Source organism: Ptychodera flava, chromosome 1, assembly GCF_041260155.1.
Source record: "Ptychodera flava strain L36383 chromosome 1, AS_Pfla_20210202, whole genome shotgun sequence".
In the NCBI taxonomy this organism is placed as follows: Eukaryota; Metazoa; Hemichordata; class Enteropneusta; family Ptychoderidae; genus Ptychodera; species Ptychodera flava.
The window spans coordinates 2,535,689-2,559,678 of NC_091928.1; the positions used below are offsets into that span (position 1 = coordinate 2,535,689).

Sequence of the window (23,990 nt, forward strand, 5' to 3'; positions counted from 1 at the left end):
CAATTCAGGGTGGATGATAATTGATTTTCAAAATTTTTACAAAGACAATATCGTCACTTTAATCACAGGTTGTTGTCTACATGTCCGTCCCCAGGGGTGGGTAGGTGTTTCGTTGTATCGCTAATAAAGATATCTCCATGATTCTACCAACCTTTGGTGTTTCGGTCTTAACTTAGCACTGCCCTAGACGATATACGTTTTATCATAGACCCTCGTTTTTCTCGAGGGTCTATGGTTTTATCAACATGCTGCGTCTATTATCTGATGAGTTTGAGTGCCTAATTAGCCAAAGTAATCAAGGGTAAATTACTAATCTGTGGATGCTCTCACCAGATTATCACCCGATTAAATTTGACAAAGTCAATAACGAACGCACCAGCAAGGTATAACTAAAGACTGGTGCGTTCGTTATTGACTTTGTCAAATTTAATCGGGTGATAATCTGGTGAGTGCGTCCACAGATTAGTAATTTACCCTTGATTACTTTGGCTAATTAGGCACTCAAACTCATCAGATTAGACGCAGCATGTTGATAAAACGTATACGCAAGATTGTCGAGGGCAGTGCTAAGTTAAGACCAAAACACCAAGGGTTGGTAGAATCATAGACCCTCTGGTAGAATCACCGTCCCTCCAGAGGGGAGGTGGTAGAATATATCTTTATTAGCGATACAACGAAACACCTACCCACCCCTGGGGACGGACATGTATATAGACAACACCCTGTGCTTTAATATAGAAAAAGGAAAAAAAGCGGACGGTTTGCTGTATTCTTTACTTCACAAGCCTTCCAAAGAATGACCCTTCGTTGAACTGCTCTGACACTAACTCACCGGTAGCGTTATGAGCACCTGTTAATGAAATTAGCATAAGCATTGTTTTACAAACTATGATTGATTTTATCTAAATAAAAACAGTTTTTGAATTTGAGAGAATATTTCTCCTCTTTGTTTTGGCGCGTTCACTTCTGAACAATAGTAAAACGATTTTCTAAAATTCGAATACAGTGTGGTGGTTGCTCCGTTGCTTTGCAATCCCGGCGTGTCTGTTCTACTTGTTCAAGGCCCGGCGCATAATTTGAATCACAGGTAGTGGCCTTTACAAAACAACCGACGGGTACAAATAGTCACCATTTGATCTTTAAGTTCTCCGGGATGATTTCAAATGTCAGAAGCATTATTTTACAAAATGGATATTATTAATTGACATTAAAATCAGGACACTGTCGTATTTTTTCGGCAGAAACTAATTTTCGTGTTTATCCAGTGTATATCGCACTGATTGTCCGACCACAGCGTATGATCTGTGATATTGACTTCGTCTTTCAAGACGTCGTGAATGAAACGTAAATGTAAAGCCGATCAAAGCTGCCAAAGTACGAGACGTGTTATGGATGATGATACCGTCGAGTATGTGTCTTCGTAAGTTTCTTCCACTCTTGCCAGTATCATTTTGAATACGAACAGTTTTTCGGGATCTTTCTTGTGAAATGTAGACATTGTGACTTCGGCTTTCTTGAGTTGGGTATTCAGTCTATTATTCAGGTATTTAAAATAACCCTTGTGAATGAGTGTGAATATGTCATTTTTAAAGTTAATAGATTATCTACCATTTGAGATTATTGTCAACCGCTGAATAGCACTAGCTAATCAAGGAACGCGTGTGATCAGAAGCTGATAGTGACGATAAAAGGGATTTTTGAGTATACTCTTTCTGTGCCTGTATGGGTATACATGAATGTGAATGTGCGCATGTGTGCATATGTTAGACTGCATTCATTAGGATAATGATAGAACATTGAACACCTCACACTGCTTGACACATGTCACAATATGCCAGTGAGTTAGTTGAAGATAAAAACAAAAGGCCATGATAGACTTTGTACAACAAGACACAGAGACTTTATCAGGTCTACAGGTATAAAATAAACACGGACATAGCGATGTAGAAAGAAGTGCTTTTTCGGAAAATATGCCTGGATAGGTGATCCAGGACCACTTGCTCTCGACTTATAGAGATAATTTTACTATTGTTTATGTGCTATCTTTCCAGTGATGATTAAACTAATACTGAAAAGTTATGACGGCCCAAGGTACGTTTATATAATAATGCTTTTATTTGGAAAGGGGGGGTGTCATGTTACCCTCATCTACATCTTTTATTTCAATCAAAGTATATTATCAGGATGTTCGTTGCCACAGCATAGATATAAATCTGCAATAATGAATTGTTCATCATTCTGAAATATCTGATGGGTTACAGTCGTGAAAGCTGGTTGACATTTCAACTCTTCCATTCTCCATGTGTGTAATTGTCAAAATATGGATCATTGGTTAACATACAAGTGTAAGCGAGAATTGGAAGGGGCTTTGTATAAAGGTAGAGCAAAGAGGCATCAGCAACTTTAAAATACATAAGTCATATCCTGGATAAACACTGCATTTCATAAATACCAGCAAGGTATAGCTTAGAACACCAGTTTTTGTGCAACAATTTATGCAGTGAGTAACACACAAATCAAACATATCAGTGAAACGACGCGCCTACTAACAGGCACATTTACGAAGTCAAAAGCCAAGCACCGAATCTCGGGACAGTATTTGATATCACTATTGTCATTTACGATGGTCTCGTATAAAATTTCCGTTTACACCGTGTGGAGTATATGCCTCCCCCCCAAATGATCTACGTTTACAATAAAGGGCGCCACCAGCGGCCATAATATCTATACAAATTTTGAATAAAATGTTCGTATTTTTGTCACGCTTTGCGGACTATCTGCTAAAACTTAATATCACTGTATTCTTTCAAGAAAATAGTTCAACACGAAATTATTCGCTCATGAGTTTGACTGTTGATGAGATGTCATTACGGTGAAATAAGTGAAAGTTAGATGTTGTCAAAAAAGCCATAACAGTTAAACTGGGGAACACTCATGGACAGTTTATTCACTTTGTTGAGGAAATATTCTCACAGGTTACCTGTACGTGGATGTCATTTCAAAACTGAAAATCCCACACCTTTGTGTATCAAGCACACAGTCAATCTTTGATCGCATAACTATACTCTCTGTCTCATATCCGCTAACCTAATTACAAAATATTTAGATTTAGATTATATCCCGTGTGACTATGTGTTTTTTAACATTTCTAAAAAACGTTGAATTGTGTACATTTTGGTCGCCGGAATAAGTTGCACGGCCAGTTCACAAACGTAATCTCCGGTTGGTGTTTGTTGCGAATTTAATGTTGAGTAAGTGAATGAGAGAGTGAGAGAGATGTGAAAAGAGCGAGTAATCGGAGTAAGTGCCTAGATTTTGATGTCCAGCCAAGAATACGATAACAGACAAAAAAAGTGCTATCATCGGTTGTCTCTAGATAACGAGTCATTGAAGTTCCTAATGAAGTTTTTCCAGTTCTATGTTTCCATGTTTTAGGGTTTTCCGGTTCCACGTTTCTATATGTATTATTAGTTTATAACTTATCCACACACCGAAACTGAAAACTCTTCATTAATTCATTCTGTATTTAGCAGAAGAACGTAGGATAAAATCATTGAACTGGGCTTTTAACGTTAAAACCCTACCTTGTCGTTTTGGATTTGGACATGTATCAGGGTGTAGGTTCTACTAGGTTGTTTTTGATTAAATTTTCTCAGAGATTAAGAGATTGTGCCCCACAGAGTTAGCATGAGGGTATAGAATCATCTTCCAGGTTACGCTCTTATTGTGCCTTTAAATCAATGCTTGATCCAGAGAAATATTTGAGTAGTGTACACATTTTAAAATTTAGAACCGCATTATAAAGATTCCATTGTTCTTCATATGTTTTGGAAGTTGAGAATGGGCTACACGACAATGTACCTGCTGATCAAAGGTTTTGTAAATTTTGTATGAAAAATAACTATTATTGTATCCAGGACGAGTTTCATTTTCTCTGTATCTGTCCACTCTAGACTATAGAGACCGTCGCAATGAATTGTTACAAACTGGTTTTGTATCAACCGGTCATTCGATGGGTTTATCTCACTGATGAACACAGGTAATGTGACTTACTTAAAGCAACTAAGCCTCAATCATTTACTTTGCAATGAAAAGAAGAGTGGATTCTCTCTCCGTTAGTTAATGTCTCTGTAATACTTTTTCTCCATGGGTCTGTGGTCTACTGTTATGAAACAAATGATTGATTCTTGTCAGCTCCCTTAAAGCAATTACATTTACATGTTCGTGTCAGCAGTGTTCCCTAATAATACTGTATACAGTGTGCCCTTAATAAAAGAATCGGACAGTCAACTGTACAACAGAATATTAACACATCAAACAACTGTAGCGTATTTACAGTCCTCGGATTACGAGCAAGTTTTACATATCGAGTACATGCAATGATACATCGTCAGCGGACAGTGTTGTCATAGAGTGGACGGACAGCTGTAAAACGTTATTGCACAACCAACGAGCACACAACATTCCATAATCATGAAAACTGCAATGGCTCAGCTGTTGCGATGATAATTCCAATGACTCTATATTGTAAAATTGCGATGACTCTATGGTAAAATTGCAATGGCTCCATGATACAAATTGCTATAACTCTACGGTGAAAATTGCAATGGCTCTTTGGTAAAACTGCTATGACTCTATGGTAAAATTGCAATGCTTCTATGATAAAAATTGCAATCGTTCTATGATACAAATTGCAATGGCTCTATGGTAAAATTGCAATGGCTCTATTGTAAAACTGCTATGACTCTATGGTAAAATTGCAATGGCTCTATTGTAAAACTGCTATGACTCTATGATAAAAATTGCAATGCTTCTATGATAAAAATTGCAACGGCTCTATGGTAAAATTTCATTGGCTCTATGATACAAATTGCTATGACTCTATGATCACGATTGGAAAAAATGGGATAATTGGATGGTGAAGTAACGTCGATTTAATCTGCAAATGTAATGTCATCTGCTTTTCATTATAAGTGTGACTGTTTTATGAGTAATTTGTAATATCACAACATCCAGCTATATGGCACTTATGAGAAATTTAAAAGATATTAAGATCCGCTGATCCCAAATTAGTTCCAATCGTGTTAATGGTTGTACTAAATAAAAGCTAAAGATGTTGTGCACACTGATAAGCTGTAGCTTGTTGTCGATGTAAGCGATTTCATACATTTTATTAAATGTACTTAAAGGTTGGATTATTTTCGATGCCAGATGGAAGTCGTTGAAGTCTGACTTTTGCAAACTTTGGCCGAAAACTCGATATTTTTTTTCATTTGGTATTAGGCGTTTACTTTATATCACACACATAAACTATATCATTGTTTTAGCTTAGTTTTTGCAATGACCAGGACGTATATCGAGCAGATGCATAGACATAATAATTGCTACATTCAGTGTTGTTTGCTAATTAAATGCAAAATATGTAAATTATATAAATTACGTAAATCCTAGCTAAGCTAGATTCTGCCTTTCTTGGAAATTTGGTTAGGCTACATTTATCAGCCATAGAAAGTTCTGGTGAAACAGTCGACTTAATTTTTCAAGATAGATTCGGGCTAGAGCGAAATGACCGAGAGCATGGCGTAACAATATTAAACATTTCATCGCGCAATGATTTGAGCATGCATACAGTAAGCGATGATGGTGAGATACAGACTTGGAAAATTTCAGTAATTCTTAATCTTCGGTCCGCAATATTCGCGTAAAATGTCTATTTTTGAAACTGAAAGTTATTTAAGACATTTGCACTTTCTAAAACTTTCTCTATCGATTTGCCTTTTCGTTTTTATAGTGAACCATCAATTCAAAGCACGAGTGCTGGGAATCGTCCGGGAAGTATTAGAGATTTTATCCGCATCTATGTGTATTCGAAAAATTTGCATCTTCCCCCAAAATTCCAGGGGCAGCTTCCCCCCCCCCCCAGGCTACGACTATGAAGAGACTGGCATATGGCTGACTATAATCTTGCATGATACGTACTGTTCCACGTACTCCCACCATCCAATCTATAATGCTGTTTGAATGGTCCTTTTTTATTTTTATTTTTTTATTTTTATTCAGTCCATCATCCAACGGGCGTTAGCCCAATTACAGGATGAGGTAATAACCCACTAACTCCCCCAATGGAGCACCGAGGAGTAAAGTGCCTTGCTCAGGGGCACAACACCGTGCTGGAGTCTTGAACTCACCGTCCTTCGACAGTGAGTCCTTTACTCTGGACCCAGCGGGTCTTGAACCGGGTTTCGAACTCACCATTTTTTTTTGATAGTTAGTCCGTTGCCCTAACCACTGGACCACGGTGCCTCCTTTTAAACAGAGATGGAACGGGACGCGTCCGGGATGCAGAGAAATTATTTTTAGCGGCATGAAAGTTTTATCCTTGATTTTGTTGTAAGATAGAATCCGCCTCGGAGACAGATATTTGGACTCTCAAACTTTCAGAATTATTTTCTGATCTACCAATTGTTGGGTTCATTTTAAAGATCTCGGTATACCAAAAGTTTTCACCATCTCAGTTATAAAAAAATAATATTTCTCCTTATAGTGAACACATGGCGACCATTATGAATTTCAAATATCAGTAAATCTTTGGTTATTTGTTTCTCTTGTACCGAAATTTGCACGGTGACCCCCGATTTTTATTCTGGAATTTGAAAGAGAATGGTTGAAAGATTCCTTGAGGAAGTTTTTGCCAAACATTAACTCTTTAACTTTTGATGCTCATAGTATTTAAGGTCTGAGAGAGAGAGAGAGAGAGAGAGAGAGAGAGAGAGAGAGAGAGAGAGAGAGAGAGAGAGAGAGGGGCGTATAGTCATAATTGCGTTCAGAATAGGCAAAGTTCTTCTAATTCTCCGTATACTTTAAAGGTCCAGATATGTTAACTTTTGATGACCCTTTTCATTACTTTGTGTTTAATGTTAATATAATTTCTCGTTCTACTCTGCAAAGCATATTGCACAGTATTCAGCTTGTCAACTCAGCCTGTACATGTTTACACTGCGTTGATATTGTTGACAAATGACTTCTGGTCGGGACTAAATTCAAATGCAAACTAGAGCATTTTACACATATAGACGTAATGTTGTAATGTTTTCCAATTTAACCCGTAGATGACCTCCCTGGACTTTGTCCACCCACTCCGACCATAATAAATGAACGCTGCCCCATTGCAAGAAACATTCAAACTATTTTGTATTGCATTATAGTTGACGTATTTCTACAAAAGGCAATAAGATTCAAACAAAATAACTTTAAATCACTAATGATAATCACATATATTACATTTGTTAATGTACTTTCTGGTTAAGACCGTTGATATTAACCATCTTGACCAGTCGAGACTTAACTTTTGAAAAATACTGAGCAAAATCAAAGATATCAACCTTAATGAAGAGACAAAACGTGTCAAGAAATAACAATGAAATAACACACGAACGCTATTGAACAAACAGTATCGCTTTAAGGCTGATTTGAAAGCATCTTTTGACTCTATATCTTTAGTGATGATGGCCGAGAGCTTCAGTTATTGTAAGGTTGTTTTGAGTGTACGATTCGCAGTTTTGTTGGTGGGACGCGATGCTCATAATAGACTTTTCGTGTGCATCTTTATCAATTGGTTAGAAAAGTTGGCATTGTAAACATAGCAAATCAGCAACACACATTGTTGGGCACTCTCTCAAAGTTTCCTTGTCAGATATATATATGACACCAGAAATAAATACCGTGTATGATAATAGCTATGTGTTCACCTATCTAAGATAAATGAAAGTGTGTCCGTATCCGTCAATATACAAGAATTCACGTCGATTGTCGATTGTATAATGAGTAAACAGTCATCGGAAAACAATAATCTAAGTTAGAGACTGGAGAGAGAGAGAGAGAGAGAGAGAGAGAGAGAGAGAGAGAGAGCGTTTACACAAAAAGCAACGTCAGTAATACTAAGGCATACTCATTTAAGAAATCTCCAACCAACTTGACCTCATGAGTTGCAGTGGGCCATTCGCTATGGCAAACGTGATGAACAATCGCTGCATGAGCAATTTTGTCCCAATGTCCCAATGCGGAAACTTGATCAAATATGCAGAATAACTAACATTTGATATGTTTACTATATAGACTATGAATACACTTACAGATAAAAGTTACTCCACTTTTGTGTTTCAGTCTGGAGCTAGCGTAAGGTTTGCGAGTGGGTTTATATGAGGATATTCAGTCGTTCATCAGACTGGTAGATCAGTCGCTTGAGGGCCTGCTTTCATCGCTTCCTCTGAGCGAAAGAGTTTAAGGGGGTGCTGCACCCAACACACTGTATATTCAGTAAACTTTAATTAATGTGTTATCCACAGATTAGAATATCGGTTCGGTTCACATTTAGCTTGTCAAGACATCGTAAGTTGCGTGACAAAGAAGAATTGATTTATGCAAATATATGCAAATCACCCGATTTTCTGGCTTTTCTTTTCTCCCAATTTCAAGATTTCCAAAGAATTTAACTCCACTCTGGCTTTGTCAAATTTATGAAATTTTTACATTATGTTCTTGAAATGCTATATAGAGAGGGTATTTTGTTTAGCAATAAAGATTTTACATTTTGAATAAGAGGTTTTTTAATTTTTCTTATCATGATTTTAATCACTTTTTTGAGTGCCTGTCTTTCAACCCATGCCATTTTGGAATAAGGACAGATAATGCAAAATAAAATAGTCGTTTTTTGCTACATATATACTCTTCTTTCAAGTGTGGTATTTCATTTCAGAAAATAACGTCAAGCAGGTCTTTTACCCAAAATATACACACACTTCATCCTTCGAGTAAACTACTGCTACCATACTAAACTTTAGAGTCTCTGCTTTTTAAAAATAAGCTTATATAGTATGAAGGGGTTTCCTTGTCATCTTTGATAAGAAATGTTGCTTTGAAAAAAACTTTGTTGGCAACATGCAGCTCCACCTTAACCTGATTTTGTTCTTTTGAAAAAAGATAGGGATTCACAGAAGTACAGGGACTAATATCTTTCAAGTTTTCCTCTATAGAAAAGTTAATTTTGCTCAGTAACAAATTAAATGCCACCGATAGGGTAGACCACGGTTGCTACCGATATAGTACACCATAATTGTCATCCGTAGAGCACGATAGTGATTCTTGGAGGAGTTTGATGCGGAGTTTGATGATAAGTTTCAGCCGATACTATCGATAGTATCAAAAATATTGGGAGCTCAACACTAACAATCAAGTTGGTTGGTTTTGCCGATTGCATAATTGATTATTGTTATCCCGTGCTAGTGCCTAGTTGCATCAGTCGCGCATTGCCATTGGTTACACATTCTTTACCCTAAGTATCAAGGGTAAGACACACAGCCAATCGATGGGGTAAATGATGAAATTGACAATATGTTCTTATACCAATACAAAAACACAGAAGTACTCTTACAGTAGGTTATTTTATTTGATCTAAACCGTGGATTCCTTGTATATCGTAAATCATCTTACAAATTATTGAACAATTTTTTAAAAGCAAGAAGAGATAGAATCAATTTCGTGGAATGATTTTGCTGTGCTGATTTTTACTGTGCATTTAAAGACAGGCCCCTCATGTGGATTTGGTGGCGCTTTTGATCACTCTATTTGCCCCAAGAACATCTCAACACGTACCTACATCCATATTGCCAACGACCATTCGTGTATTCAACTCCACACACAAATTCGTTGCGACATCCACGTCTTACGCGGCCTAGAGCAACAACAGACATGATACAAGTGAAAAAAGGCTTAATTCTTGTGATTTGAAACAACATTTTCTAATCAGAAACAGTTACCTCTATGTATCTTGTTGAATCTTACTCAAAATGTTGAGTAACCGTTGGAATCTCTAGTGATAAAAACCGTAACTCTTGTATTGACGTTCTACATTTACTTATATTAAACTACGAGAGGCTAGTCTTAGATTTTGCAGCTTTGTTTGGGGTTATCTCATTCGTCGCTCACCTTTTCAAGTGATGTTAAACAAGTACAGCGTCGACCGCGGAAGACTTTATAGTCGTGTGCACCACCCTGATATACATGTTTACGTATCTAATCAATTTACTTTAAAGGTGAGTCCTTTTAAAATCCCCGGTTTATCCCTTTCATTTTGTTCAAGTAATCCCCTTTTGAAACATTGAACAAAGGTTTGAGTTGAAATGTGACAGAAACAGGCAAAAACGACGTTACTGTTCACATACCATTCTGCTGGCTAACTTTCAACCAGTACGTATCTCTGTCCCCACACTTCTCGCCAATTGTGCCGCCTAGGATCGATGTGTCATTGATTGGATCGCCAGCAATGGAGGAGTACTCGTCGGTCCCGTCCTCTACATCTTGTAGAACACCCTGTTGTGTATGATTAAAATGACTCCAAATCATTTTCCATGTGACTGGTATCATTTATTATGATAAGGTTCGATACTGCAGCAATTGTTTCCCCTGTCAGTATATTCGCCACCGTCTACTAACAATATCAAATGTTTAAAAAGCGATTGCATATGAGTTTACCAGGTTCAAGCGCACGATATCTTTATTTCTAAATACAAACAGGTATCATTTTGATTAATCTAAGTTTAAGCTTAATTAGTGTTACTACTCGCATACATGTATATGTAAAGTAATTTTCAGATTGCCGTCTCATTATATTGTTTGCATTAGCACTTCGGCTAAACTTGTTTCTGGTGTCGAGTTATGAATATTTATGTTTTCAATGTTTCACACATTTCATAATCAAGACTATAGCACAAATACGTACGACTATCTGTTCCCTATTGAACGTTTCGCATCTTATTCGAAAGCTTTTGTTTAACCTTTGCGTTCTCGAGTACAGACTTCAGCTCCGTTGGCTGTGTGTTCTTGCTCGCATCCATGGGGCTGATGTAACACACCTTGTCGTCGTCTGGAACGATGGCTTCCAGACCCTGTGTTAGAAATATGAGTCTATTTAATTGTAGTTTCGGTGGCAGGAGAGTAGTTGACCATTATGTATAGGTAGACTTTCCCCTTCGAAGGAAATCCTATGCTTGTACTGCTTGTAAGCTAGTTGTAGTAAGGAACAACGATTGTGAAGCGTCTGTCACATTGTAGAACTAACCCTCAGGGATCAAAAGATGCAGCCTACTTCGGTGTTCGAACTTCTACAAATATTCAAAAGTTCTCCTGTCCCACAACGCTTATCATCACATGTACGAGACTCAAACATTCGCCCCTACATATTTTGAATATCGAGCTATTCGAGCTATTTCAATTTCTATCCAAACTTACCATGTTGAAATCTTTGACGATCTCTGCTGGGGTAGGATCAGTAGTCTTGTAAATTTCGATGTTCCTGTCTTCGTCAATGAACACCTTTTCATCTTCTTTATCGGTGAACGTCACTGTGTACGATTTCCCCTGAATTGCAGGTTTTAAAAAGTAAATGTAATTATTCAAAGACAGAGACGCAATGCACTGTGTTTGTGATCGGTTATACATAATACATCGTAATAAAATATCCCACATTCATAAAATCTTCTTGTGGCTACTTTTCTACGTTAATCGTTATTCGCGGAAGGGTTGCGTCAAAAGATATGGTTATGCGCTTTACGATTAAAATTTAGAAAAATGTGGAACATACACCAATCACTCGGTAGACTGCAACGAGCAAGGTGTAATATTCGTTCTCGGAGAAAATATCTTTTTGATATATAGAAATAAAATCCAGAGAAATAATTATGCCACTGATTGACTTGACTGTCAGAAAACATTTGTATCCATGAGAAAAGACGAGTCATACCCAGCATTAGAACTGTTACAGTGGTCTTATGGTATGAAATTCGTGAACAATCTATGAATAATTTTAGCTTGCAGGGGGAACTTGCAGGTGGAGAGGGGACCTTGAAAGATATACATTAAAGCTGGCAATATAAAGTAATTTATTAGTGAAAAAATATTTTCTTACCTCAGATCCAGAGATTGAACCGGCAAGTGTTGATCTAATACCAGTGACTGTCAGACAAAAGATAGTAAATTGCACAATGTTGCCCATGCTTGCTTCTGTCTGGCGTTCCTATCGGAATAACGGTAGGCACTACTGAACAAGTTCAGCTCCGTAGTCCCTTTATAGGGAGTCAGAAAATACGGATTTTGCTGACGATCGCATAACGCCTACTCAGTAAAAGTTGTTGAACCGATAAACATGAGACTGTGGGATCATTAATAGGTTCTGTTTTATTAGGCTCTATGTACAGACAACCCGCCATCTTATACCCTTCAGCTGTTTACGAATTATAGGAAAAATTGCCATTTACATTGTAGTCGTCCATTGTATCAATATATCATTATCGGTTACTGCTGTAAAGCTGTCAATTACTCGCTGGTAACCGATCTTTGCCAGTTAACAAACTAATGAAGTCCTAAAGAGAACACTTTGAACAAACTAGACACCGCTCTGCGTAGTTTACAGAAAAAAAGTAAAAAATAGTTTCGATAATTAATTTCAGGGCAGTAAAACATGCCACGTTGCAAAAGCATACATTATATATATTAATTGAATGCATAGAGAAACATAAGGGGGGTGTTGTTTACGCATTTCCGTTGGCTGCAAAAATTGTCTGACAATTTCGTGCAGTAGAACGAAGTAAAACCCAACAGAATGTACGATCAACTTTTTAAATAATTTGCAAAACTACAATGTTATGTAAAAAGTCATGAAATGTTATAAATTTTCAGCAAAGTGATCAGAGTTTGAAGTATTTGCCAAAGCGAAGCGTTAATTCCTAAAAAATGAAAATAAACCAAGCCATTGAATTCAAAGTGACTCTCATAATATCCCAATAAGGGATCGATCCTTTTATTTTTAGGGGGAAGGGTATGTAAAAATTGACTTCATCCCTCAGTTTATCAATTATAAGAATGTGGCTCTCATGGTAAATAGTCCTTCAAAACGTATGGTGCAATCCCAACCTATAACCTATGGTGCAATCCCAGCCTATGGAACGTATGGTGCAATCCCAACCTATGAAAAGTATGGTGCAATCCCAACCTATGGAAGGTATGGTGCAATCCCAACCTATGGAAAGTATGGTGCAATCCCAACCTATGGAACGTATGGTGCAACCTATGGATTGTAGCACACACACACCATTATGCGTTAGGGGACGATGTCAATATAGGTTTAGTTTGTTACACGTAATTACGCGTACGTCTAGCGGCGCGCAATGAGGTACGCGTATCCGTGCTCACGTGTGAAGTTTTTGGTTTAGTTGTGAGTTCCCTATAATTTTGCTGTAGTTTTTCTCAGACACATGCTAAATTCGTGTAAGTTTTAAGAAACATTAGTTTCTGTACGAGAGGAACATTCTAGCCCGTTGTATCCTCGAATTCAATCCGCCTATATATGCGGTTCAGCGAAATCTTTTGGGCGGCGTCCTAAAGGTGGAATGAGACACGGTCCCGGGTCCGTGAATGAAACTACATAGACCTTTTCCGGGTTATCCCACAATACATTGCAGTGACTTTATCAAACGCCGTATATATAAGCTCAAAACAGCGAAAACATGCTGATTTTTGTACAATGGATTGTTATAGAAGAATGGCACAAATTTGCAATACCAAATAATGCCCTGTGTATAATCTAACCATCAGCAACGAAAATATAGGTCAGGGTGTAATCTGCCATAAAGTTCTATGAGTAACTTACCCTGTGTGTACCCTACGGCTAAAAAGTTGTATGCGAAACGTACGCTTTGTATACCCTGACGCGCACTGCATCATGGAACCGGTAAAAGAACTATTTCGTTCATGTAAGAAAATCATAGCAATTACTTCTTGTGCTGGTGCAATCTCTACTAAATATTATGACGTCAAAGATGTTTGCCAGTTTACGATGATACTTTACAATGTTTCTTGCCGAAATTCGCTGAAATCATCAAGAATATCTAAAATTAAAAATACTGCTCGTAATTATGACTACGTGTAGAGTTGTCGTCTGAACGTCTGTTCTACACGTACGCGACATCTGGTTATCACGTGACAAAAAATGATAGAACGTGTAATTAAACTCGTACAATGTGTTGACTGTATGCGACTCGAAGGTGATTTTCCTTATATTGATTGAGTTTAAACATGTAGACTAGTTATGGTTGATGAATTTTAGATGTTTACAAACGAGCCGGAAGATTTTTAGACAAACATAACTTTGCCAATACTGAAAAAGATAACTTAACTATGGTAAGGGCAAAACTATCTGCTGTTCCTAGGCCTGATTCTGAAATCTACTGTTCCTGTACCGCCTGATCCCACGCCAAGGATATTGGTTGAGCGGGTCCTCATGCCAGCCATGTTGTAGTACGACTTCAGATCTTGAAGTTGATTATGTAGTAAACGCTCGGTTTTGAATTTTAAGACTTCTAAACTTTTGACCAATTTTACAAACATTTTTCTCGTTGTGCCATATTTCAGTGCCGGGCACTATTGATTGTTCTGCATGATGTATAGCTAAACGACCAAGCATTTGCGATCTTGTGTTGTCGATTTGATGACATAGCGTCATTACAAACTGACTTAAAATTCACTAAGCCTATTAGCTAAGAGAGTCAGAGTCAGTAAAATCTACGAATATGCAGAGTTGGCAAAACTCTATACATTGATAGTGCAAAGAAATATGAAAATAATAAACCAGCATGTTTTAATTAAATTATACATTGGCGTGGAAAATTGCAGGGAACTGGTCAAATACAAAGAATACATGCTGTGGCTGCTTTTTATGAAATTGGAACATTAAATGATATGCGGCTTAGTCCCGCTGTCGAATAGTCCTCCAATTTTTATAAACAACAGACAAAGTTAATCATTAAATGAAAATATGACTAGTTATTATAAAGAAATGGTGATAATAAAGAGATTAGTTGGTGTCTAGCACGATAGTCAGACAGTTCCCTTGCTGTAAATAAAGCCATCAATCTTAATTCTACAGGCGTGTTCATCTTCAATTACACTTGTGTTCTTATCAAATATCGGAGGTACCACAGGACCGTGATACTTGTACTTGTATACGACTTCTTTTCCCAACGGACAGCTTGAGTGAAGGTTGAGAAAGTTAAGACAAAAGTAATAATTAGCAACAATCTTCCGAGACACGGCACACGTTACCCCTTTGCAGGCATTAGATATGATGAGCGTGTACCAGTTGGTGGCGATAACTTTTCATAGCGGGAAAGGGAGGTTTTTTGCAAGCTTTAATACTCACTTTGCTAATATTCGATCGAGAAGTTACTGAGATATCTTATTAAAGGAGAGAAAATAAGTACTCTGCAAATTTACACAAATACTGGAAATATGAACAGAAATCCAGTAACACTGATAGGTTGTGCGAAAAAGGCGGTGTACTGTTTTACCATTAATGACAGCATCGAACAAAAATCTTGCAAAATATAGCTGCATAATCGATGGTACTTTGACTGTTGGCTTTAGAAGATTAAGGCTTGGCTAAACCTGCTGGTATCCTGATATCCATAGTCATCAGATTGACCTCAACCACCAGCGACACGGAATTCGATATTTTCTGCACAAGCATGTACAACTTTTATGTGTCATCATGATTTTCCATACTGATCGATATACAAAATACAGTATACGGCAGAGTTTATCGCCTTTGTCTCCTTCCTCGTTTTTACAAGCTAAGAGAGAGAGAGAGAGAGAGAGAGAGAGAGAGAGAGAGAGAGATGACTGCTGCAAAACTGGTTCACTCCACGATATTAATTGCTCGGTTGACTTTGCGGACAGCCTCATACAAGATTTCACTGTTAGAGTTGTGAGACCACATTAGGGTAATGACCGCACTTCTCCGGCTTACTTGCTGATTATCTGCTTCGGCACGCAGATAAAAATTATCAGTCTGAAGCGTAGATCGTTGCGTAGCTGACTTGCTGTTTGAAAATGATTCCGTAATATGGCTAAGTTCCATGTCCAAAGCTGGTTTTGTGATACCATGGAGTTTGTGGGATACTGTGGATTGATTGCAGGGCGACATTTGCTGAAGACATGGCGATGCCCTGGCACCATGAAATACTACAATAATGCATCAGCTTTTTACGAGTTACCTTTAAAATGACAACCAGTAGAACCATTTCAAAATACCGTCGGACATTTTCTCCCGGTGGTTTGACGCCATTTTCGTTATCGCGAAGATGAAAATGGCCAATTTAGGTAAGCATAAACATAATCATTTGATTATATTATAATGGCAATTTCTCTATTTCTATATTTTGTAAAAACGATGGCGTTCACTTTCGTCTGCTACTATCATACAAGTATTAGAATTTGTGACATTATTCGGCCAACAGTTTTTTCATCCTGAAATCAAAGATGAAAGCCGAAAGCTGGGCAAATTTCATTATTTCACCGCTTCACATGACCATTTACATTAAAATTAGACCAAATTTCGATCTCAGATGTGTTTTCTTAGCGCTGTATTTCTCAATTAAGAATAACACGTTCAACGCGGTATTTTATCGGCCAACCTTTTTTTAATAAATAAATGCGAATAGGAATTACGAATTGAGTAAAATGCTAAATTAGTATCGGTTTTCCCGAATAGGAATAGCGACGTGGACCTCTGGTTGAGCAATGTTAACTACAAATCGATGTTAGAAATTGGCACCACGTGACTAACTTAGGGAGCCTCCATATTTAACAGAGGTGACGGTGGAAATCAGGGGGTTTAGTTTTTTCGACACGGCTGAAGTCAGACATTACAAAACAATGTTTCTGGGGGGACGTATTCTACATAAGCTTTTTGTGGAACTATGGCAATAACAACAAAATTGAACGAAACGTAAAACAACCATTTACTTTTTTAAAAGAGGATATGAGTACATGGATATATAACTACAGCAGTTGTCTGTAAAACAGTGGCAGTTTACTCACTTTCCATAAATAGAAATACAGTTTTGAAACTAACACGAACAGTAAAACAGTATATACACTTCTTGATATGACACTTTAGCCTACGATTGATCGTTTGATTCTGACGAGTTACTTTGAATGTCAAGTTCGTGGGTTTCAAAGCCCTCAACAGAGATAATATGTACGATTGGTGGGGGGCCGGGGGTGCTGGGGGAATCGCAATTGAAGTCTTATTTTTTCAGATCCCCCTAAATACCATAAAAAATTTTCAAATCCCCTTCTATATGTTCAAAGCCCCCCCCCCCCCAACGATCACAAGCCCGTATATCAGTAAAGAACGTGCGCGCAGAAAAAATAAGCACGTATCGCCCCATTTCACCCGCAGATGTTTAACACCACCTGTTATTAGCAGTTTTCTAGAGTCATATTCCTAAAGCAAGTTCTTATATTTATTTATTTTAAACGCATCAGTGAACTTTTTTGATTCATCAGTCCAAGCCAACTTAAGTTAATCTAAATCTGGCCAGGAAACATGCTCCTGCCGAAGAGCACACAAAATGACAATCATGAGAGAGTAGGCAAATCCTGAATTCTGGCAAATTGTCATATTCTAAAAAACTGAGCACAGTGACCTACCAAAAATTTGTTTCCAAAAGTACAAGACAGATATGAATTAGATGCTATTCAAAATTGACAATTCTGGAAGATTAAAATATTCCATCAAATAAACGTTTTCATTTCTGAAATTTTGGGTGTAATAATAGCAAATTTGGTTAAAAAATAAATGATTCCACTTAGTCACATATTTTTTAATTTAGTCTTTACAGTTAAAAGTTTTGCTTTTGTATTATTTTATGACAAGAATGTGACAATTTAGAAAATCAAGCATGGTGACCCATCTTTTTTCTTTAATATTTGATTATTCTCATATGCCAGAATTTAAAAATCCCTGAAAACTTGTAAAGTCTCCTGGTCTTCCATGTTTTGCTCTTACCTAATCTTGTGTACAAGTATGTTTCACTGTCATGAGCTTCATTTGACCCAAACTCTTTTTCAACTACCATGTACATCAGAGTCAGAGCTATCTCTGTCACTGCTTAGGTATGCAGTGACAGTGACACTGCAGTAGCAGGACGGTACATGATAGTGACACTGCCTATAGGCAGTAGCTGTATTAACTTTGTAGTCCATGGGCCAGGAACCGAAACCCTCCCCCCCCCTCTAGGGATTTTTACAGACCGATATTTTCTGAAAGCTTACCTATCCAGCTGTCGGAATCAGGTTGTCTGCAGTCATATCGAATATGTGTGTGGCTATGGGGAGCTGTTGTCATAGTAACGGCAGCAACATTTATGGGGTGTGCATAAGATTAAAAAATGTGATATTTCAGGAACTGAAAATGGTAGAGATAAAATTCAAACACTTATTCTTACTTATTTGGACACGTGCTATTCAATGGTGACATGACCGACAAGGTCAAAGGTCAAGGTCACCTTGAAAATTGAAAGGAAAGTAGAAATTCCACTGTTTTGACGAATATGACCAGTTATAGTTTCCGTTTATTTCAAAATTAATTGCCCTAGGAAGCTGGAAATTGGTCATCACATAGGGTATTATATTACCTTAAAGAAATTTAAGTTGGTTTACTTTTGTGGTATTGCATGATATCAAATTCAGTTACCATAGGATCTGATATGAAATTTTACACAAAACCCTTAAGATTAAAATATGTGATATCTCAGGAGCTGAAAATGATAGAGAAAAAAATTTAAACACTCTTTCTTACATATTTTGACACGCGCTATTCAATGGTGACTCGACCGACAAGGTCAAAGGTCAAGGTCACCTTGAAAATTTAAAGGAACCTAAAAATTTAACTGTTTTGACGAATATGACCAGTTATAGTTTCCGTTTATTTCAAAATTAATTGCCCTAGGAAGCTGGAAATTGGTCATCACATAGGTAGGGTATTATATTACTTTAAAGAAATTTAAGTTGGTTTACTTTTGTGGTATTGCATGATATCAAATTCAGTTACCATAGCATCTGATATGAAATTTTACACAAAACCCTTAAGAACAAAATATGTGATATCTCAGGAACTTAAAATGATAGAGAAAAACTTCAAACATTCTTTCTTACATATTTTGACATGTGCTATTCAACGGTCATATGACCGACAAGGTCAAAGGTCAAGGTCACCTTGAAAATGGAAAGGAAAATAGGAATGTAAATGTTTTTCGCAAATATGACCAGTTATATTTTTTGTTAATTTCAAAATTAATTGCCCTAGGATTCTAGGAAGCTGTAAATTGGTCATCACATAGGGTATAATATTAGTTTTAAAAAAATTAAGTTGGTTTACTTTTCTGTTTGCATGGAATAATTCAGGGAACATCTCCATACCAAATCCATATCAATAAAACACTTTTTGTTAATCATGCATTGGCTCGTATATATAATCAGTTAAGCTTTGAAATTCAGGAATTTCCTGTTCTTCTACAGTTTCTTGTGGTTCGTCCATTATTACTTCAATAAGCTCTCGGGGCATGAGATCACCCTCTATCCACTTAAACTGAAGTTTTCCATCAATGATTTCCCAGCCATGTGCCTGCGGTGGGGGAATATTTTGGACTGCCTTGTCTGCCTGATACCATATCAGCACTTAGTAATTTGCTCTTCTGATATGCATTCTCAATGAATCTCTGCATGGTGGTAAGAGACTCAAAATGCTCAAGCCTTTTGAAAGCATGATCATCAATTTCTTCTGACCTTCCTATTTTCTGAAAAACTTCCATAAATCCCGGATGTTGTTTTAGGGTTTTCAAAACAGTCAATTTTCCTTTCCTGACAAAAGCATTTGTGGTATCACAACCACTGAAAGCATGCAATGCAGGGAGAATCTGACACATATTCGGGCCAGTATCTCTGATCACACTTTGCACGTCTATAAGACGCTGCTTGTTGCTAACTCCAGTGTCAAACAGAACTCTTTGCTTCAAGTGATGTGTGAAGTTCAGGAGAAGTATGAACACATCTGTGTCTGGGGAACTTACAATTATTGTAGAGGTCTCTGGTGAGTTTTCTCCAATGGACAGACAGTGGAGAATTATCCTTGTGTCTGCCTCTTCCTGTGTGGAGTTCAACTCACCCATTTCTGCTAATAGTCTTTCTTTACCATCAATACCTGTCAAAGTGAAACACCTCTTCTCACATACCAGTATCACTTTCCTACCGACAAGCTTTGGTGCATATTTGTCGCTTTTCCATTGATCAAGTAGAAAGTCAATAAGAAATTTCTTGTTTTGATCATTTGACATAAATGACTTCCAGACTCTAGGAACTTCAGTTAGAACCCCTTTGATTAAACGTGGTCGTGAGTTGCCCCTTCTTTCTCTTTCTATCCATTTTATTAATATAGGAAAGTAGGAGTCTGTCACAAAGTCAACATGCTGTGCCTTTGGAAGTTGAAGTGTCAGGAAGTACACTGTCGCATACCTAGCATAATTCTGGTGGTCATAGCTGAAAAACAGCGTGCACATCCTTTGAAGCGATGCCAAATGCAGACCAAAGTCATTTTCTTCAGTTGCTCTCTGAAATGATAAAATAAGGCTCACATTGTCCATATAATTTAGCCAAAAGTGAGCTGTTTTGCCTAAAAATCCTCGACGAACCCTTTCCTTGAATCCATAATATAGAGACAGTAGTTTATTGTAGCCGTCACCATGGAGAGCTTTTGATAGATTTTCGTTGCAAGGATCTGTGGCCAGGAGATGGAGGGTGTCACTTGTTTCATCAGCAAATGCATTCTCATTTTGCAACTCAAACACCTGAAGCAATAGACGTTCCAATGCTTCAAGGACAAGTTTATGGACACGTAAAGCTCTGTTGTAATGTTTTCCGGTCATTACCTTCTCAATTGACCCACTGGCACATATTTCTTATTCAATAAGAATTTCTTCAAAGCCACTACCCCTCAAGCTCTTTCCAAGGGCACCATATAAGAGCATAGGAGATGAAAACTACCGTACCTATTAAACCTGACAATACGGTCTCCGAAAGCATCTTGGTTTTGCCACACTAGTTCATATGCTTTTTTCGCAACTGCCAAATCAAATGTCATTATGGTGTACTGTTGATCAACTTCCCTAAAAGCATCTTGTGATGTTTTTAGAACTTCTTGAACGGTAAACTTTGCATTCTCTGTTATTGGAGCGAAAATGGGAGGTATGCAATCAATAGTAGTTATGTGTTCGCTACAAGCATTATTTCCTGTGACAGACACCCAGCCTGCCCACGAAGGAGCCTCTCAATGTTTATCTTGAATTCTACAGCAAAGCCTTTGCAAATATCCATAACATATCACAGTTGTGAGCCTTTCTTATCACATCATTATTTTTTATTTCGGTGGTTGTTATTTTTAGTGTAGGTTCAGCCTTAGATTTCATAAAATAAGGTTCTATTTCATTTTGTCGTGCTATGATAGATCTTTTTTTTGTTCTAGGTACACTTTCAGATACACCTCCTGTTTCACTTGTATCATTACCGTTTACTGGTGTTTCTCGTAGAATGATTCCATGTGCAGTGTGTGTTGTGCTAGCCCCAGATGGCGTTTCTTCCCGCATATCAAAATTATCCCAACATAGATGAGTTACAATGTTACAGTCCGTCTTAACAGAAGGGGGAATCACACAATCTGTTCCCTCTATTCTCCTACACATTGCTGTTTCCAACTCAAGAAGGGTAGAATATGATGAACAATGACCAAAACGATTGACAATGTTAAAATTTCAGCACTTCCTGTTACATGTCTCAAGGTCATGCCAAGCAATAGATGCTTTGGCACTTTCCACTGTCCATTTGTGACAGCTGCACAGAGATCTTGACCAAAAGACATAACCAATTGTTCCTGCTTACCAGTTGAAACTTCAGGTTTCTTGCCAGTAATCAAATATGCCAGAAAATGTTTAAGATGTACTGGTGGATGAATGGTGTCACCAAGTATAAATGTTGATGATGGTGGCCATGGCATTTGTTCTGACTCTCTGTAAGCATTTTGAATTACTCTATGCAAAAAAATGCTGATTCTTCCAAACGCTCGGTATCCGACACAGCTGTTTCCAAAGCTGATTCAACTGCTCGGCCTTTTTGCAATCCCGAGGAAAACACAAGCTCACTTCTGTAGTTTGGCTGCCAAAAATTTAGCTGATTTCCAAAATGTTTAATCAGTTTGTCTTTCAATTTATACGTTTTATAGTTTGGATTGTAAAATTGAGGATTATTTTCAAGAATATGCGACATATATCTTTCTTTAAGCATTGACATTCGTTCAACATTCAAACCTTTTATGACGTTTTCAAAAACGTAACAACAGATATATTCAAATGCTTCCTTGTGTGCGATTTGTTTTTCAGTTGATCAAGTATTACTTGTATATTCATTACGATCATCATCACGTGTGTATGCTTTCCTACAAGATTCATGGTAATGTACTTCCCTGGCTACCAAATCTATACCTTCAATTTTACGTATCATTTTCTCGTCTTGCTTTTTCTCTACTGTCACCTTTATAGAATTTTCAGCTGTTTTAGTTTGACATTTGACGAGTTTTATGTTTGTTCCTCGTTTTGTGATGCGATTCCTGTGGCAAAACAAACACTTATCGGATGAGAATAAAACACTTGTTGACGACTGCTCTGATATTCTGCATCTTTTTTAACACATACGTCGTCCGCATTACGTGCTGAACTTTTACGCTTAAGAAGTCTTAAGATATGTTCGTAAAGTTATTGTAGCACCATCTCTGACACCCATGTAATGTACATTAGAAAGGAATTCAGGCACTGAAGAACAAATTTGGTCTAATCTATCCGTCGATTTGTCCTGTTGCTGTCTAAGTCTACAAGTATCCTGAATTTCTTTGAAACTGAATTGAGACAGCGGCCTTACTTTCTTGTCCCAATTATTTTTTGGGTAGTGAATAATGCACACCAAATTGGTTTGGTTTTATTAACCCGACTCATGTTTACAGGTTTTTCATCCAGGCGTTTCTCTTCTGCCATTGCTCGAATGACAGAGAGAGATTCAATAGCTGCCTTTGTTAAAGCACGTGTAACAAAACAATTCGTTGCAAACTATAACCCCACTAACGACGAGAACCAACAATCACTACTGTGCTTTGACACAAACAACACCCTCATAAGAATGAAAAACACTTCTGAAACCACCTTTATCAGCTGTTTACAGGGATATGTACGGTAAAATACCAACAGTTTTAGCAGCAAGTAGAGGTATGGGAGTGCGTAGCCTGTGAACGAGAGGAACGATTCACTACGGTGGCCCAAAACTACGTGTTCTTCCTACGTAGTAATTTCTCCCCGACTTAGAATTTCTCTCCGACTTATGTGTCAGCATTCAATGTTAGCGTCGCATTCAATTGTTTCTCTCCGACATATGTGTTTGCATTCAATGTCTGCGTCACAGTCAATTTTTCTCTCCGACATATGTGTTCACATTTAATTGTTTCTCTCCGAAATATGTGTGTCAGCATTCAACGTTTGCGTCGCATTCAATTGTTTCTCTCTGACATATGTGGCCTCATTCAATGTCTACGTTGCATTCAATTGTTTCTCTCCGAGAGATGTGTCCGCGTTCAATGTCTGCGTCGTTTTTCTAAAAAATGCGAAAATTCTACGTTCAACTTAAGTTTTGAAGGTGACCTTGACCTTTGACCTTGTCGGTCATGTGACCATTGAATAGCACGTGTCGAAATATGTATGAAAGAGTGTTTGAATTTTTTCTCTATAATTTTCAGTTCCTGAGATATCACATATTTTGATCTTAAGGGTTTCGTGTAAAATTTAATATCAGATGCTATGGTAACTTAATTTAATATCATGCAATACCACAAAAGTAAACCAACTTAAATTTCTTTAAGGTGATATAATACCCTATGTGATGACCAATTTACAGCTACCTAGGGCAATTAATTTTGAAGTAAACGGAAACTATAACTGGTCATATTTGTCAAAATCAGTGAAATTTCTACTTTCCTTTACATTTTCAAGGTGACCTTGACCTTT

At 37.5% G+C, this 23,990-nt stretch overlaps 1 protein-coding gene across 1 annotated transcript; it reads right to left on the bottom strand.

Annotated features, from left to right (window-relative positions):
- Positions 1-9,421: 9,421 nt before the first annotated feature.
- Positions 9,422-12,108, bottom strand: LOC139124915 (integral membrane protein 2C-like). The gene is made up of 5 exons (XM_070691345.1): positions 11,963-12,108; positions 11,287-11,415; positions 10,833-10,943; positions 10,221-10,368; positions 9,422-9,730 (listed from the first exon to the last, which is right to left on the bottom strand). Exons 1-5 carry the CDS (start codon positions 12,047-12,049, stop codon positions 9,621-9,623), a joined length of 585 nt encoding a protein of 194 aa, XP_070547446.1. The 5' UTR covers positions 12,050-12,108; the 3' UTR covers positions 9,422-9,620.
- Positions 12,109-23,990: the final 11,882 nt, after the last annotated feature.